Source organism: Diuraphis noxia, unplaced genomic scaffold, assembly GCF_037042655.1.
Source record: "Diuraphis noxia isolate RWA-SAM2 unplaced genomic scaffold, SU_Dnox_SAM2 contig0003, whole genome shotgun sequence".
NCBI classification, from domain to species: Eukaryota; Metazoa; Arthropoda; class Insecta; order Hemiptera; family Aphididae; genus Diuraphis; species Diuraphis noxia.
Genome location: NW_028301713.1, coordinates 7,223,987 through 7,240,418, shown reverse-complemented (window position 1 = coordinate 7,240,418; position 16,432 = coordinate 7,223,987). Strand labels below are relative to the sequence as shown.

The 16,432-nt window shown below is 28.0% G+C and overlaps 1 protein-coding gene across 1 annotated transcript in view; it reads right to left on the bottom strand.

Moving 5' to 3' along the window:
* CalpC (calpain C) overlaps nt 1-7,193 on the bottom strand; it is a 29,240-nt gene extending 22,047 nt beyond the window's left edge. The window contains exons 1-2 of the mRNA XM_015510357.2: nt 6,996-7,193; nt 1,937-2,085 (exon numbers count right to left, since the gene is read on the bottom strand). Of these exons, the coding sequence (XP_015365843.1) occupies nt 1,937-2,074 (138 nt within the window). The 5' untranslated portion in view covers nt 2,075-2,085; nt 6,996-7,193. The remainder of the gene's footprint in view (nt 1-1,936; nt 2,086-6,995) is intronic.
* Between the last annotated feature and the right edge of the window lie 9,239 nt (nt 7,194-16,432).

Below are 16,432 nucleotides of genomic sequence, written 5' to 3'. Positions count from 1 at the left end.
TGATGTGCGTACGAAGTTTGATTAATGTTTAATATACGATTAATAACAATAAAAAGCCGCAAGACGGAGAATTTAACTCGTCGAAATATATTTATTTTGGTTAATTGCTTACGGGGTCAGAGGAGGAAGAGGTTATTAGTCGCATTGTATAAGCAGACGGTGGTGTCGATGAAAATACATTATTAGTCATATATTCGAGAATGCGGCGGCGACGGTGCAACTTGCATGTATAATATTATATTATGCTTGTACACGGGTTACAAGGGCTATTATATTGAGCATGTACCACGGTCGATGTGCACGGTATTATAATGACGCCAACATGTAAGATATAGTAATTAACATTGAATACAAGTCCACGATATAGGCAAAACAATAAATACTATTTTCAATTTTCGCCTCGCGAACAATGGTATTACACCACATTATTATGTAGTCACAGCGAGAGAGCTTTATTATAATAATAATAAAAATAATATTAAAGACCTCTCGCGGTGAGCGACAATAATGTTTGCGACTCTTTAGGTGCAAACTTCGCGTTAGTGTCCTTATACATCGACAAAAAACAAACTAATACGCGGGCAACGCCGTGTCGGGACAGCTAGTAATATATATAATATATTTTATTAGAATAGTACCTGTGCTACATAACACGTGTGTGAGCACGCAGTAGAATTAATATCATGCGATATTAATTCATGCATCCCACCTGTTTTATAATAATAATCGTTCAACGATTCAATAGCAGCCGGTGCATCATTATTGCTTTATTCGAATTGCAATAATTCTCGAGTACAATTCGCGTAAGCAATCTTTTGGCGAACTATGATGGTGTCATAGTATTTTATTGTACATCATAATATAATAACAATGATTGCCTGTCCGCAAGTACACGATTGAACTCGGTCGATGGTGGGTACAGAAAACGAGATCATAATTGTCACAGAAAAAATTGCATAGGTACACCGTTTGAATAGTATAGGTATCGTTGCCTTCGGTTCAAACGGTTTTTGTCTGTTAATTCCTAATAATCTATAGAACGTGCTACCGACGTGACAGTGTTATAATGTATAAACATTTTATTTTAAATGCCTTTCATTGTTATTGAATATATTCTTTAGGGTGATTTGATTTCTGTTATGTATTTGATAATAATTTCGTAAATAGAAATCATGAATTTCGATTGATTATAAAACAATCCGATTAATTAATGTGTTACTTACACGAAAACATTAAAAAATGAACAATTCTTTAGAATGACGGATGATGGATGAACATTTTGAAAAAATGCAATTTCTAATGAGTAAAATGTTACTACGACTAATTTAAAAAACATTAAAGATGATAAAATATATTATGTTATAGAAATTATTGAAATAGAAATATTCTTTTTGTATATGAAAAGTATTTCGATATATTAAAATATTAAACTCACTATAGTCAAAATAGTACTATTCAATAAGTATTTTAAATATATTTTCAGAGCATTCATAACTGCAAGACTGCAGGGTAGGTATAACGCGTAGCTTAGCGAGTATAGTGTATAGTGTATACGGTATATACATTATACATCCTATTATGTATATATATAATGTATAAACGTACCACGCTGTAAGTTTTAACTACACAGAAACACGTCATTCACGTGGCTTATATTACACTGTTATAGTATGTTAAATAACTCAGGCGTCCATTATAATACCTTATTTATCGGGTTTAACGTAATTTTATTTTTTAAAGGTCGATACTCGTTGCATCTTCGTTTCGAACTACTATTTTAATAAGTACCGTGTGGGTGCTCGATCATCCTACTAGTCATCATATTATATACTTATGTGATCGCCCACCACCACCTGTCTACCTTATCGATTAATACGACTTAGTTAAAAACTTCTCTAATAATAAAGCTTCGTAATATCATTAACATGTTACTGACCTTGGGTCTTTTCCACACGAATTGGAATGGTGGCTTTTGGTGGTAAAACACTGACGACTGGGTGGCCGGGAAATCGGGATCCTCCCATAATTCCCCGCGTTTTTGACACATTCTGTGGATTCTGTCGTAATCGCCCATCACGAAGAGTTCTGTAAAACAAAAACATAATTTCATATGATGGTCACCACAAAAATATTTAGGTTTGAAATTAACTGCAGTAAAAATTCTACTCCAGAAGTTTTTATGTGTTATACTCGAGCGCACAAATGCGTTAACGGAATATCTTATTTATTATTTAAATTTATATGAGTTATTAACATGTCTTAAAATAAAACTACCTTTACAAATTAACCCGCAGTATTAAATTTCATAAAAATATTATTTAGCTAATATGAACTAGACAGCAAACAAAATTATTAATTCAAGTTGGTAAAGCTAAAAAAAGAAAATATTTTAGTCAATATAATATAGATAAAATTTTATTTCAAAAACATTAAAAAATAGTAATATAATCATTTATGGTTACTAAATACAATTTCAACATTATATTGTAAACAAATTGATTTTGATATTGTTGTCTATATACAACTTACGACAATTGTTGTAGATCATAAATAATTAAATATGAAAAAAACTTTTAATGATGCTATTCGCACTCGATTATAACACGCGATTGTAATTAAAATAAGTGTAATTAGCTAGAGGGTCAAATCCTCAGACGTCTATGTTGATCGATGTATTTTTTTTGCATACAAAATTAGGTTACGTTCAGGATTTACGGATTCATGGCCCATAACATATTATATTCAGGTGAGTATCAAGAATGCGGTTCATTCGACTGTCCGAATACACCTATATTCGATCCCCAGCCAGCCCCCGGAAGGCATTTTAAGTAAAAGTCAATTTTTGCAGGGAAAGTAGTTAATTGATCGGCTTCATTTTTCTCCATCGACTGCTATATAATAAGCATATATGGTCTGTCATATTTTTATTTATATTCCACGAGCAGCCGGTACGTTGTTCTATAGTTTGACATCACCGACCGGAGTCTAAGGTCAACGTATCGTCCTCCTCCCACGACCTGAGCGACCATAAACATGGTCATCATTTACAGTAATTATTTTCCTCTCTGGTATAAGATTTTTTTTTACTGTTAACATTCATTTGGCACCAAAAATAAAATTATAATACTTAAATAAAATTATAAAATTATCTGCATGATGTGTACCATTATAATTTACCCTTGTATAATATGAAAAAGATATCGAATTAAATGTTTACATTCAAACGTTGTTTTTTTTTATATAGGTCATAAAATATACAAATAATGACGTAATCTATCCATAAGTATAAGCACAACTCAAAGTGAAGCGGCTTGATGGACTTAGTATAACAAAGTAGGTACCAAAAACAATTTTTATAGCTCTTACAAGAATGTGAGATTTTTATGAAAAAAATAAAGCTCTAGTTGTAATCTACGTGGATTACACAAATCAACACGATGTTCTGAAGTCGACGTCAATGACCTCTATAATTCCATTGGTCGAAGTTAAAATCTTTAAACTATAAAATATTTTATTTTTTAATTAAATGTAAAAATATTATTCCAGTAAAATGATTAACACACAATATACAGACTGCATGAAAATTGTAGCGAAAATGACGATGTCCTAAAAACAAGTTTTAAATACACTTATGAGAGTTGCACATAGAACGAAAAATGTACATAAATGATATGACAGTTTAGAATTTAGATGGATGTCATGTTATTGTGACATTGCAAACAAATCATTTTGTACAGAATTTAGAGCAGATTATGTTAAAAATGTTCGTCTTGTAATCGTGTCTTCAAAAATCTGATAAGTACCTTTATGTTATTTTTTTTTAAGAGAGATTTTATAGATATTTTACATGAGCACAACCTATGACATTTCTATTTTAATAATATCATATTCATCTTGTATTTATTTAAGTTGAATTTTGTATTTTTTTCTTTTATTATTAACAAACTTCATTAAGGCGTACACTAACACATTATACGGCTGTAAATTTTTAATATTTTTCCAAATATTGTTGTATAGATACCTAACAGTAAATAAAAGTACCTTCACAGTCTATCACACTATATCGTATAAAACATATCTATGCCATGCGAGTTTAAAAAGAATTTCACGGTTTGTAATGATAATAGTAATATAATACGAACTATACCAGAAATATACAAAGGTTCAATGTCCCATACTCAACAGAATTATATTTTGGATAGGTGTTAGCATGATGTCACCTGTTAACAGTCATTTCATGTTTGTATGCATCCGTGGAACACTGCGAATATAAAGTGTACCTACACTAATGCTGGGGCCAAATACGTGCGGTGAATACACCATTAGTCGAAATTCTTAAGCCTGACTGTGGTATTTTGGCCATATATTATTACAATAGATGTATTAGGTATTTGTTAACACAGCTTAAAAGCAATTTAGTATCTAAAATTTAAATCGTTTACTACTCGCATTGCCAATTTTCGGAACTCGTGCTAAATCAATTTTATAAAAAAAAAAACATGATACAAGTTTTGAATTTAAATTTAAAGAAAACGAAACAGTAAAATCCCACTTATAATAATCTTGTTCATAGTATATAGAGTGAAAATATGTTTTTTTCATATAAATTGTATAATATACTGGCTATATACAAATTTTTACATTTTAACTTGTTGATTCTAGGAAATTTATTTTATAGGTATAACATACATACCTAATATTATTTATATTATTAACTATAGAAATTTAAAATTTCAGATTGTCTGATTGATTTTTATTATTTTATTAATATTTTGGGGGTACTTGGGTAATAATAAATTTGTTTGTATTTATTAAGGTGTTGCAACTATTATCTGTACGTAAATAAACACTTTTGTTACCAATATTTTTGATTGCGTTAAATTTTTATCATTATCATTACATTTTGTAAATGCTTTAATCGATAAATCGGGCTAAGTAATAATTATCATGTTCTTACAATACGTTATTTCGAAATGTAATTGTAAATATAGATATAAACATAGAATGTGGTATTATTATAACACTAGTAATATTACACTGAACGATAAACCTTCTATTTATATTTTCGTAATACAAATATTTTCTTTTAATCATTTTTAATAAGGTATTTTTAAAACATCTTATAAAAAGGCATAAGTACCTAATAAAAAAATAAAAAAAATAAAGTTTGGTTTAATTGAAGGAGATAATAAGTACTTTGATATATTGAAATGACCTGGAAGGCTGGAAACGCAATAGACCAATAATTGTCAAAAATAAAATTGTGTCAATAAAATCGACAACCATGATGATGGGAAGTTATTCATTTTGTTTTTACTTATAAAATATTCATTTCGATTTAAGCAACTACTAATTTAAGTCGAGTTCTTACGTTTTAAAGTTATTATAATACAAATGCTGCATACTATTTTACAATTTTAGTCATAATAATAGAATATAGATTATATTACCTATATGAAAAATTAATGAAAAATGATACAGTTTAAAATGGACATTCATTTTTAACAAAAACTGCTCCTCAAAAAAATTATTTTAAGTGCTTTACTCAGTAATAACATGGAAATATGATGACAAATTATCCTTAAAATGATTTAGAAGTAAATTAATATGAGAATTTAAAAAAAGGTAGTGAAGTTTAAAAATGTTTGTTTTGTAACAAATATGTATTATAATTATAGACTATCTTAAAAGATAAATTTTGTATTTAAATCTTATAGTCAATAACTGCATTACAACTCTACTATGAACTAAGCTAGAGGTAAATAGAGTAATAGTACCTACCTACTTTTAACATGTGCAAATATACTTAGTAATTAGTGGATACCTATATATAGTATTAGATTTCAGAATACTTAACCTATCCTATTATGTTTCTGTGACTCCTATACCTTATTCTAAGTATGTGCATAGTTAGGAATTAATCTTATCTTATACATGTAACAAAAATATAAGTATTTAACTAGAGTGATTTAAATTGGAGCGTATCACATGTATAGGTACTATGCAATTTTTATATTTAGGTATTTAAAAATAATGATACAGGCAGATTCATATTTTCACACATTAGTTAAAATAAAAATAATTTGAGAACTAGAAGTTTTTTCTTTAAACTATTACCTAAAATGTTAGTTCTACACAAAAGCATATTAAGCAATTATATTATTTTGTACTAAATTAGTTTTTTTTTTTTAGTGATAACTAACAATTATTTTGAATTATTATTATTATACTTGTGAGAATCAATTCAGAGTTTTGAAGATGGTTCAGAATCGTACATCTTTAAAAATATAATAAATTATTTCAAAATTTATTTCAATAAATTTTTACATTATTTGTAGAGATTTTTTTAATATTGTTAGCCCTTTCAAAAACAATGAATACATTTTGTTTTCATTTAATATAAAAAATAAGGTCAGCGGAACAATAATTTAAAAAAAATGATTCTATCAATCATGAGAAATGTGGGTAACTACAAAAAACCACAATAGCATACACGAAAACGTACTGTACGGATGGATGGCACTCTGTACCTAGTTTTTGGTCAAGATTAAAACTGTTAAATAGAGATTGCATTATTGCATCCCACGGGCGTACAGATTTACTAACCATTAGTCTCGTGTATGTCTGGTCTAGCCTGTTTTATAATTATTTCTTATGAGCCTCATATATATAATTACCAGTAATATCCCATTACTACAAACATATACCATACACTTGAACAACATTCCAAAATAGTCTACATTATATTTCTATAATAATGATATTATTTAATATGCATCACAACTCATTATAGACGTGAACATAAAAATGTTGGGAAAACTAACTAACGATTTTCCCGACGATATGACGTATTCGTATATTTTATTTTGAATAATGTACAATATTGTCACTGCACAATATACTGTGGTGCCGTGTACAATCCATATCGATTAATAACAATGCAATTGATGAATTGAATCATATTATGTACCTATATAAAAACATTAGAAACTCACGTTTTCAATTCCCAGAACTGTATTGCAATGCACTACACAGAATTCGAATATCATTCGCCAACTATGAACTATACTTATCACGAAGTTACAACTATTATTTGACACTGAACATAAAAAAAAAAAAAAATAACACTACCAGAACAGACTACCGACACACAACCGCACCGCAGGACGAACACCTGTTAACTGACGCTGCGCGGAGGACTGCGCGTGCTTGACCAAGAGAGACCTGTCCTACCGCGCTGCATGCCGATAAGTAGCTCAAGAGATGTCGACGAACCACGAATTAATCAAAATGCAACTACTGAGCCCCCAGTTTAAACAACGCGAGCAACTATACGTACAACTAAACTATTTTTTGAATAGTTCATAAGCTTCGGGCATTTTCAGTATTGCAAGATTATTGAAATAGTCGTTAAAAATTCCAAAAAAATAAAAATAAATTAAGTATGTTATCATTATTCATTGAGAGTTAAAATGTATAGAAAGTAAGTCGTGTACTATTGTAACTACATGGTTATTATAATTATAATGATGCATTGGTGCATACTTGTAAGTACGCATACAAAAATATTCGTAGAAATTAATTATGCCACTGATAATTATTTTGCAATTGTAATAATTTTCGAAATAAATGAAAGGTTTACAGTGACAAATGATATAAAAAATAGCGAACAAATCTTAGATATTATATATAAAAATATGTATTCATGATTGTTGGTACACACTATAAATGATAAAATCACCAAAAAAATAAATGTACTTGTTCGTAATTTCTAAGAAACTGAGGAAGTCGCTCTGTTTTACAAACTAATAAATTGATTTTGATTAACCAATTATGTCCATCTCCATTTTTTCCTATAGGTTTACATACAACCTAAATTACCTACCTAATAATAAATGTATAAAAACTTTTGGAAAAAAAAATCATCTACTAAATTTTAGTACCTACAGACATTATAGTAGAAAAGGGCAGTTTTCATTTGAAAAATATAAGATTGTATAGCCACAGGACATTTCTTAAAAAGTACAAAAAATCTCAATAATTTAAAAATATAATATTTAAGAATATTTAAAAATTCCAAAAATCAGATACTGTCTATAACTGCTGAGTTTGAACTCAAAACATATTAGTGAAATAATGATCGAGATCAAACAACGTGCCACATTCGGCCACTGTATTATTATTGTGTATACAGATTGTAAATATATTTTATAAATATAGAATAACAAAAACAATTATCAAAATGTTTGGTAACACGTTATCTTAGAGCACAACCGAAAATAACTTGCAAAAACAACCATTATGAATTATGATTTATAATAAACAATATTATCTTTTAATCTAATTTACCTATTGCATATTTTCATATCTGAATACTGTACGAAATAATAATATCTTTATTATATTTACTTTTACTTTAAATATTTCGGTTTACAATAGTATATTCCATTGTTGTTCTATATTAAATATTTGTATTTTGGCGAATTTTAAATGATATAATTATACACAGCGTCAAATATTTTATTTTTAATCATACATTAGCGTACATTTTGATTATCTTTTTGTACATAGTTGTAATATAATTATGTCAACATTGATTAATATTGTAAATGTAATGTTCCAAATATTACATAACTAATTGAAACTAAAATCGACTTCACAGCAGCTACATCATACTTAGACTTGTGCCCAAAATTTGTCTTGACCTAACTCTAAATATGCAGTGGCGTATTTTGTATGTTTTTTGGGGGGTGTCCAGATAATATCGGTATATACCTACTTATTTGTTAATTGGTTGCAATATTTCTCTGACTAGGGTAGGTTAGATTTGAATGCAATGATAGGTATCATTGTATACGAAAAACGATTCTGAACGGAGATGATTTGTCAGTCTAGGATATATTATAGATGATTAAAAATTTTCAAATCTTTGATTTAAAAAGAAAATTTTGTATAAAGTTCTAGCTTAAAATAATTTGCGAATTTTCGTAATTTTTACGTATTTAGTCAATATTTGAACTTCAAATGCTAATGAAAAAAATTGTGCTTACGTATTTTTATAATTTTTTGATTACTATAAGAATAACTTATGAGGAACTTTGTATTCAATTTTCAAGTATTTTGATAGGGCCGAAAAAATTTTATCAATCCTTCAAAAAAATTTTTCAGAAAAATTGAAAATTTCAGTTTTCTATTAATATCTCAAAAAAAGTCAAAATATTTTGAAAATTAAATCATGTAAAGAAAATGTCAATCTAAATAACTGATAAAATTTTCACGTATCTACGACTTATACTTTTTGAATAATAACAAATATTTAAAATCGTTTCAGGATAAATCGTTATCGTAACGCTATTTCGTAAAAATTCAAACGCACCTCAAATTTTTCCTATAATGACGCTTCGAGATTTCTCTATAGCTACCTGAAGGAAAGCTTATTGAAAACTTATTGTTGTATTCTTAATCCTTAGTTATAAACACAAAAAATTTTATGATTTTTCAGCTTCAAAATTACTTGCAAATTTTCGACAGCTTTCGTAAAAATTTGAACTATAAACGCTTATAAAAAAAAATTGTGACTAACGAATTTTAATTTTTTTTAGCTGCAATTAGAACAACTTATAAGGAATCTTGTATTCAATTTTCAATTTTTTTTGGTCGTCCAACATTTTTTTACTGACACTTCAAAAAGAAAAAAAATCGAAAATTTCAGTGGTCTATAAATAACTCAAAAATAGTCAAAACTTTTTGAATCGAAATTAAACTGTATATATATAACACTAACATAAACATTTGGTGAAAATTTCAAATATTTACAGTGATTAGTTTTTGAATTACAACCATATAAAAAAATCAATTTGGTCAAAAACTGGTTTTGCGTAAAAATTCCCGTTTTTCTGTCATTTTTTTTTTTTTGTTTTTCTCGATTTTTTTGAAAACTGTTGGAAAATGTTTACTTTTGACCTGTATAATGCACCAAGGATCTTGAATTTTACAACGGAAACCACCACCAAAGTTTGAAATCGAAGCATTATTTCGACTAGTTATGCTGTACACAGACACACAAAAAAAAAAAAAAGCACACATCATTGTAAAATCAATACATTCATCACTTTGTTCAGAATCTAAAAGAAGATGGAAGAAATAAATCGCATTACGATTTACAACCTCATTATTATAATACCACGGTTGCCGTGTTTCTCGATTAAATTGCAAACATTTTAAAACCAAGGTATATAATATTTTTTTCAACCGGATTCACGGCTACGTCGTGTCGCACGAGGACGTGGTAACTATGGTTACAACTGGTAACCATATTGGTTTAAAAGTTGAGCCGTATTCAATTCTTTGTATCCTCGGTTTTAACTTGGTTATACCACCATACCAAAAGTTAAACGTTTGATTGTAATATGGTTTGATCGATACAACGCTACACACGACGTAGCTGTGAATCCGGCTTAAGGTGTTAACATTTTTCAACCAAGGTAATATAATATTTTTTCCTTTGCAATTTTTTTTTTTTTTGATTTATCTAAAATAGATAAATAAAAATTTAACAACCGTGTTCACGACTCAGCTGATATCATTCATAGATTCATAGCTGACCAGAGAGCACCATATTAATAATTCACTCGGTCGACAATCCTAAAAGATAACGCTATTGCCATCTATCTGTATTGTTTTGAACTGCGTCCGCATTTCACTTTGTAGGTCACTACACAGCGCTGGCAATTAGGTTTTTTTTTAATTTTCAAATTTTTTTCTAGCTTCTGTGCCATTATTTTATTTACAACGATACTAATTTGCAATCACGAGAACTGGTAAAATATAAAAATATATTTTTAGCTCAATGGCGACATTATATTATATTAAAAACATTATGCCTTTTTTAAATAATACCTAACCATTAAGGCATTAACCTAAGAATTAACATTAAATTAATACTGTCAACTTATTAAACTATGATTGTTTGTTATCATATTATGCTAAAGATAAGATACTATGTATTATAATAACAGAGATTCGTTAACTATTTTGGGCCTACATACTATAATTCCTCAACTGTCATAAAAGATGGTTTTAATAAATGGTGTAAAAGATAAAAAATCTGTTCGAAATTGATTTTTGAAACTTAAAATCAAAATTGATCTTAAGCCCTAGTTTGTTTGTGTATGTTTACTTATATTTTATATACTTATCTATCATTTTATTAAATTTTAAATTGTTTTAATCGTTATTTTGTTCTATTCATAATTTCATTTGTTAATAATTTTATGCTATTATAATTGTAATCACATTGTAGCTCTGTGCCTTTTCCACAAGCCAAGCTTAAAGGAGATATTTCATAATTTCACCCTTCAACACTTCTTCATAATATTAAAAAAATTGTTTAAATGAAAAAAAATTTAAATAACATCAACTTTAAGTATTTTTTGGATTTTGTACTTAAATTTCTTGTACACCTGAAATTGATGGTAATCTAGCATAACATACCTTCAACAGACATCTATGGAATATCGAATAGTATATTATTATAATAATATAGAATTTGAAAGCGTAGATCAACAGAAACAATAATTAATGTTTTAAATTTTCATTGAATAATCTTTGAATAAGAAATAAGTAAAAATTAATTTTAATAAAACACACGTTTTATATTTTATTGGATTAATGCAGTTATTATATAGGTAAGTAGTCTAGAACATCAGCAAATTCAAATCTTTATAGTTCAATAAAAATAACTTGATCGCTAAAAAATAAAATAATATGCAAATTCGTGAGATTTTTAAGACTATAACTATAATATGCTAACTCATGAACTAGTTATGACTAGTTATGAATATTAAAAACGTTGAAACCTATGCACTGGCGCACGCAGGATTTTTCGATGGGGGGGGGGGGCTTAAAAATAAAAATACATTCGGTTGTCTCAAGATAAGGTTTGATAAATGAAGTAGATACTTTTTTAATCGAATAATAGCTATTAGTAGTATAGTATTAGTTCAACTTATAGAAATAGAAAAAAAATCATAAAAATATTTAGTCCCTTTGGTGAGGATTATGCAAATTGTCGTAGAACTTAGATATTTTCTAAAGCTATAATCCATTAAGAATTTCCTCTGTCATTGTTGATCTTAAGTACGAATTTATGACGCTAATTACTATACCTATAATAATTGCCTACGTAAAAATCGTGAGATAATAATAATATAATGAATAATAAGTAGGTAATGAATAATGATATTACAAAATTGCATGATAAACAATAATTTGTAAAAGGCTAATAATTAGGACTATTGTAATGTTGGTTAACCTTACTAATATTTGGATTGTTGACAATATCAGTTCAATAGTATAGTTATCATTTATGGAATATGGTTGTAATAATTAGGTAAACACATGATTTTAGATACTAAAATATTAATCATGGGTAAATATTATGAAAACAAATTGTAATAAATAATATGGTAAATGGGGGGGGGGAGAGATTCAGCCCGTTAGCTCTCCCTGCGTACGCCACTGTGCATATGTATATACATAAGTGTACGAGTTTATCACTAGTGCCTTATATTAGCAATAAAAAAATCTTTTCGAGTCCTGATCACGACTGTCGATAAAAAGATTTCAACACTTTATGGATTATGTCAGTTCTTAAATACACGAATAATGCAGAATGTTTATCAGTAATTTTTTTATATGGTGGATAACAATATTATTTCCGTAAGCTCATTTAATTTCTATTAATTGAATAATAATAATAAAATATTCGATTAACTTCACTACCCACAGCTCGTATTTTGTCCTGCCGAGCTATAAACGAATTGAACACATTCATCAACATGTTGTGTATGGTACCTGCTATAGGTATGATTGAGTAAAACAAGGAAATCTGTTTGGCTATAGGAAAAATAGGCAAAAAATAATTATTTAAATCTAGTAAGCAGTAGACACCGACTGTCCGACTATTCCACTTTTGAAGCCGGTACCTACTACCGATTATTGACAAAATGTAGTTAAACGTGTTACTGTTGGGGAATAAAAGTGTTTTTCTTCATTTGTATGTTTAACATACACAATAACTCATAAACACGTTTTATGCAGGAAACTCACATGTTTTTTTTCACAAGTACCTACCCATTTATTCATGACGAGGTGTAAAAAGATAATAATACATATGATGTAAACAAACTGGATGTTATTTTACAAAAATTCAAAATTGTCGTTGGGACAGTTTTCCTGATGCAGACGGGTTTTTGAGTTTTTGGCAGCTTATTAGTACTATGAACAAGGTAACAGCTAAAAACTTACAACTATAAACCAAAGTGTTTACATGTCATAGTCGACTTGAGTAGGTAATGCAATTTTCTATTATACATTGGCTATAAGGATTAGGTTATTAGATTAATAATATTTTTAATTTTGCTTATTGTAATAAAATAAACGTAATTTATTAACACATCCTGATATTATTTTTAAACTAATAACATTTAATATTATATTTAACAAGAACGATTCCTTATAAGTTATAATAGTTATAACCGACGATGACCCGACATATTAGCGGTTCTCAACCTTTTTAAAGTCGCGTAGGTACCACCTACACATGACCAAATAACGTTTTTTTTCGCTTATATAAAAATTGTATACGTTATATGTTATAATATATGTCTGGAATTGTAATCCACTATAGGAACTACAAAATTATAATATTATAAGCGTTTAAGCCATAAAAAGAAAATAAGATATGTAGAATTAGGTTTATTATTATTAACATCGAGTAAACGAAATACCCAATGTTTAATGTGAATAACTATTTATTATTATGCTCCGTTATATTATTTTTATAAAGAGAGATTTTCTTAGGATACCCACACAGAGCATTCCACGTACCACAAGTGGTACAACCACAGGTTGATAAATACTGCGAAATATAATTAAACTATAAAATTCAACTAAAGCTTTAGCCTGCAGGTATATAAATGATACTTTAAGACACTAAAATATTTTTAAAAAATAGAATGTAATATCATAATAATTGTAGACGACTTACGTGGCTTAATAGATATACACATACTTATAGTTATTACACATAATGATTATTTGATTAGCGTACACTTATCATGTCAAAAAGTAGTGACTAGAATAATTGTACGAATCCTACATTACCAAAAAATGAAATTTTGTAGTTGGAGAAGCATTATTATAGTTATTTTGGCACGTACAATTCGGAATATTGGAAATTCATTATAATACAATATGAAACGTATAATTGCGAGAGAATTATCGAAAGTATAATAATTTACCTATATACTAGTGGAAATTGTTATGATACAAAAATCGTTTGAAACACTAAATAATTCGGTCTGATTTATATTTTGTCAAAATATTTATAGATTTTTATTACATTTTTTTAGTATGTTATGTAGGAAATATTTTTTACATTTTACAATTTAATTCGAAAATACTGATGTATAGAATCGAAAATAATAATTTCTTCTTTTTAAATTAATTTTTATCATAAGGTTTGTTTAATAAAAATAAAGAATATGTTTTCTGTGCGTAACCTAGAAAACAGGTTAGTAAATTCGTACATATCTACATTAAAAAAACAGTACCTAGTTGGACGTCAGGAAGTACGTAAGCTAATCTTCCACTTATCTGTCTAAAACCACAAGAAAAACGCAGTGCTCCAACATCCTTTATGTTTTTTAACAAAATGAATTATTCCTGCATCACAGTTCAAAGAACCACATTATATTGTATATTATTATGCACTAATATTTATATTTCATGCTATACCTACTACATGTTATATCGATTATTTGTTGTACCATAATATTATACAGGCCAGACTCGTCTGTCCAAACATTTCCAAGTTGTGCGTCGGGTTATTACAAAGACCTTCTACACCATAACATAAAAAATTACCTATATTTTGTATATTGTACTGAAATGTATTAGACACATATTATTATACACATTGCAAGGAGATTGGAAAGAAAATGTTCAACGCTCGAAAAAACATTTCTATAGATAAGTGTAGGACGTAGGTACTATATATAGTAATTGCATTTTGTAACTGCATTTTGTTAATGTACTCTATACTACTCTACTTTTCAATATTTGTATATTATATTATTGATACTATTTATGCAGGTTAATTAATATATTTTACACACTACACCTATTATTATAGGCGCTTAAAAATTAAGGTTTTCATATACTGTTGAAATTTAATTCACGATATGTAGTACGCGTATATTTCCTGTATATTTTTTATAATATGTTTTTTATATAAAATTAACAAACTTAATTAAATGCGCGACTTTAAAAAAAAAATGTAGGAACGGTACCAATATTAAACAGTCAAATATAAAAAAATCACGTGTTTATTATGTTTGTTACAAATCAAGGTCGTCATTATAATAACGAACAAATTTAAAATCGTGGTAAAATATTATAATGATATGTGTACTCGCACACCAGTTTTTTTAATTTGTTTTTTTTAAATACAGTTATACATTTTATAATTTTAATGTCCTCAAATATATACAACTACATATTAATTGATTATGTGAATCTTTTGGAACACTTTATGTTCAAAAATGTTTTTACCAAGAAACAAAATAGCATCACGCTATTGAACAAATCATAGTGTTAAAGATTCGATTCGATCACAATCTTAACGTCTTCTGCGCAATTGATGAAGTTGATTTCCATCAATTGTGTGCATCACAATTTCATCTGATTTTTACTGCAAAAATACTATTAATATTAATATATTACACATGAAAATATTTAATATTAACAACAACAACAAAAGAGCTACGACTTTGGTAAGTTGATGAATCATTTATACACAGTTTGGCTTATGTGCAATAAAACAACTCGATGAACCATTTTCAACAAATGTTTTTTTTTTAGACTGACGTTATTATAGTTTGTTAATTGTTCGAGGAATTATATTTCATATAATTTTTTCGTAAAGACAAATATCAACTTAAAGCTTAAACTATAATTTAAGCACTTTTATTATACACAATTATAAGGCGGTGTCTTTCGATTATTCGTCGATCATTTAGGGTTATTCAGTAGGTATATTGTATTTACTTGTGGAGGTACTTAATGCGCAAGCGCTTCACCCTGCCGTCAGCGATCACATAGCAAGGAGTTACTTAGTACCTATATTATATATAACGTCTCATCAGGAATAATGGTAGGTAACTTTTATGGAATATAAAAATATGATATTTTTCTGACTTACCTGCAGAGACCCGTAGGCTGATTACTTATTAATTCACGCTGAAGGTTTACCTAAGAAAATGTATTATTTATTATTTTTACTAGATACACCATATACCTAGGTTGGTGTCAACCGTTGTGATATTATTGAAATTACAAAATTATATACCTTTTGGACTTTGGTGTTCAT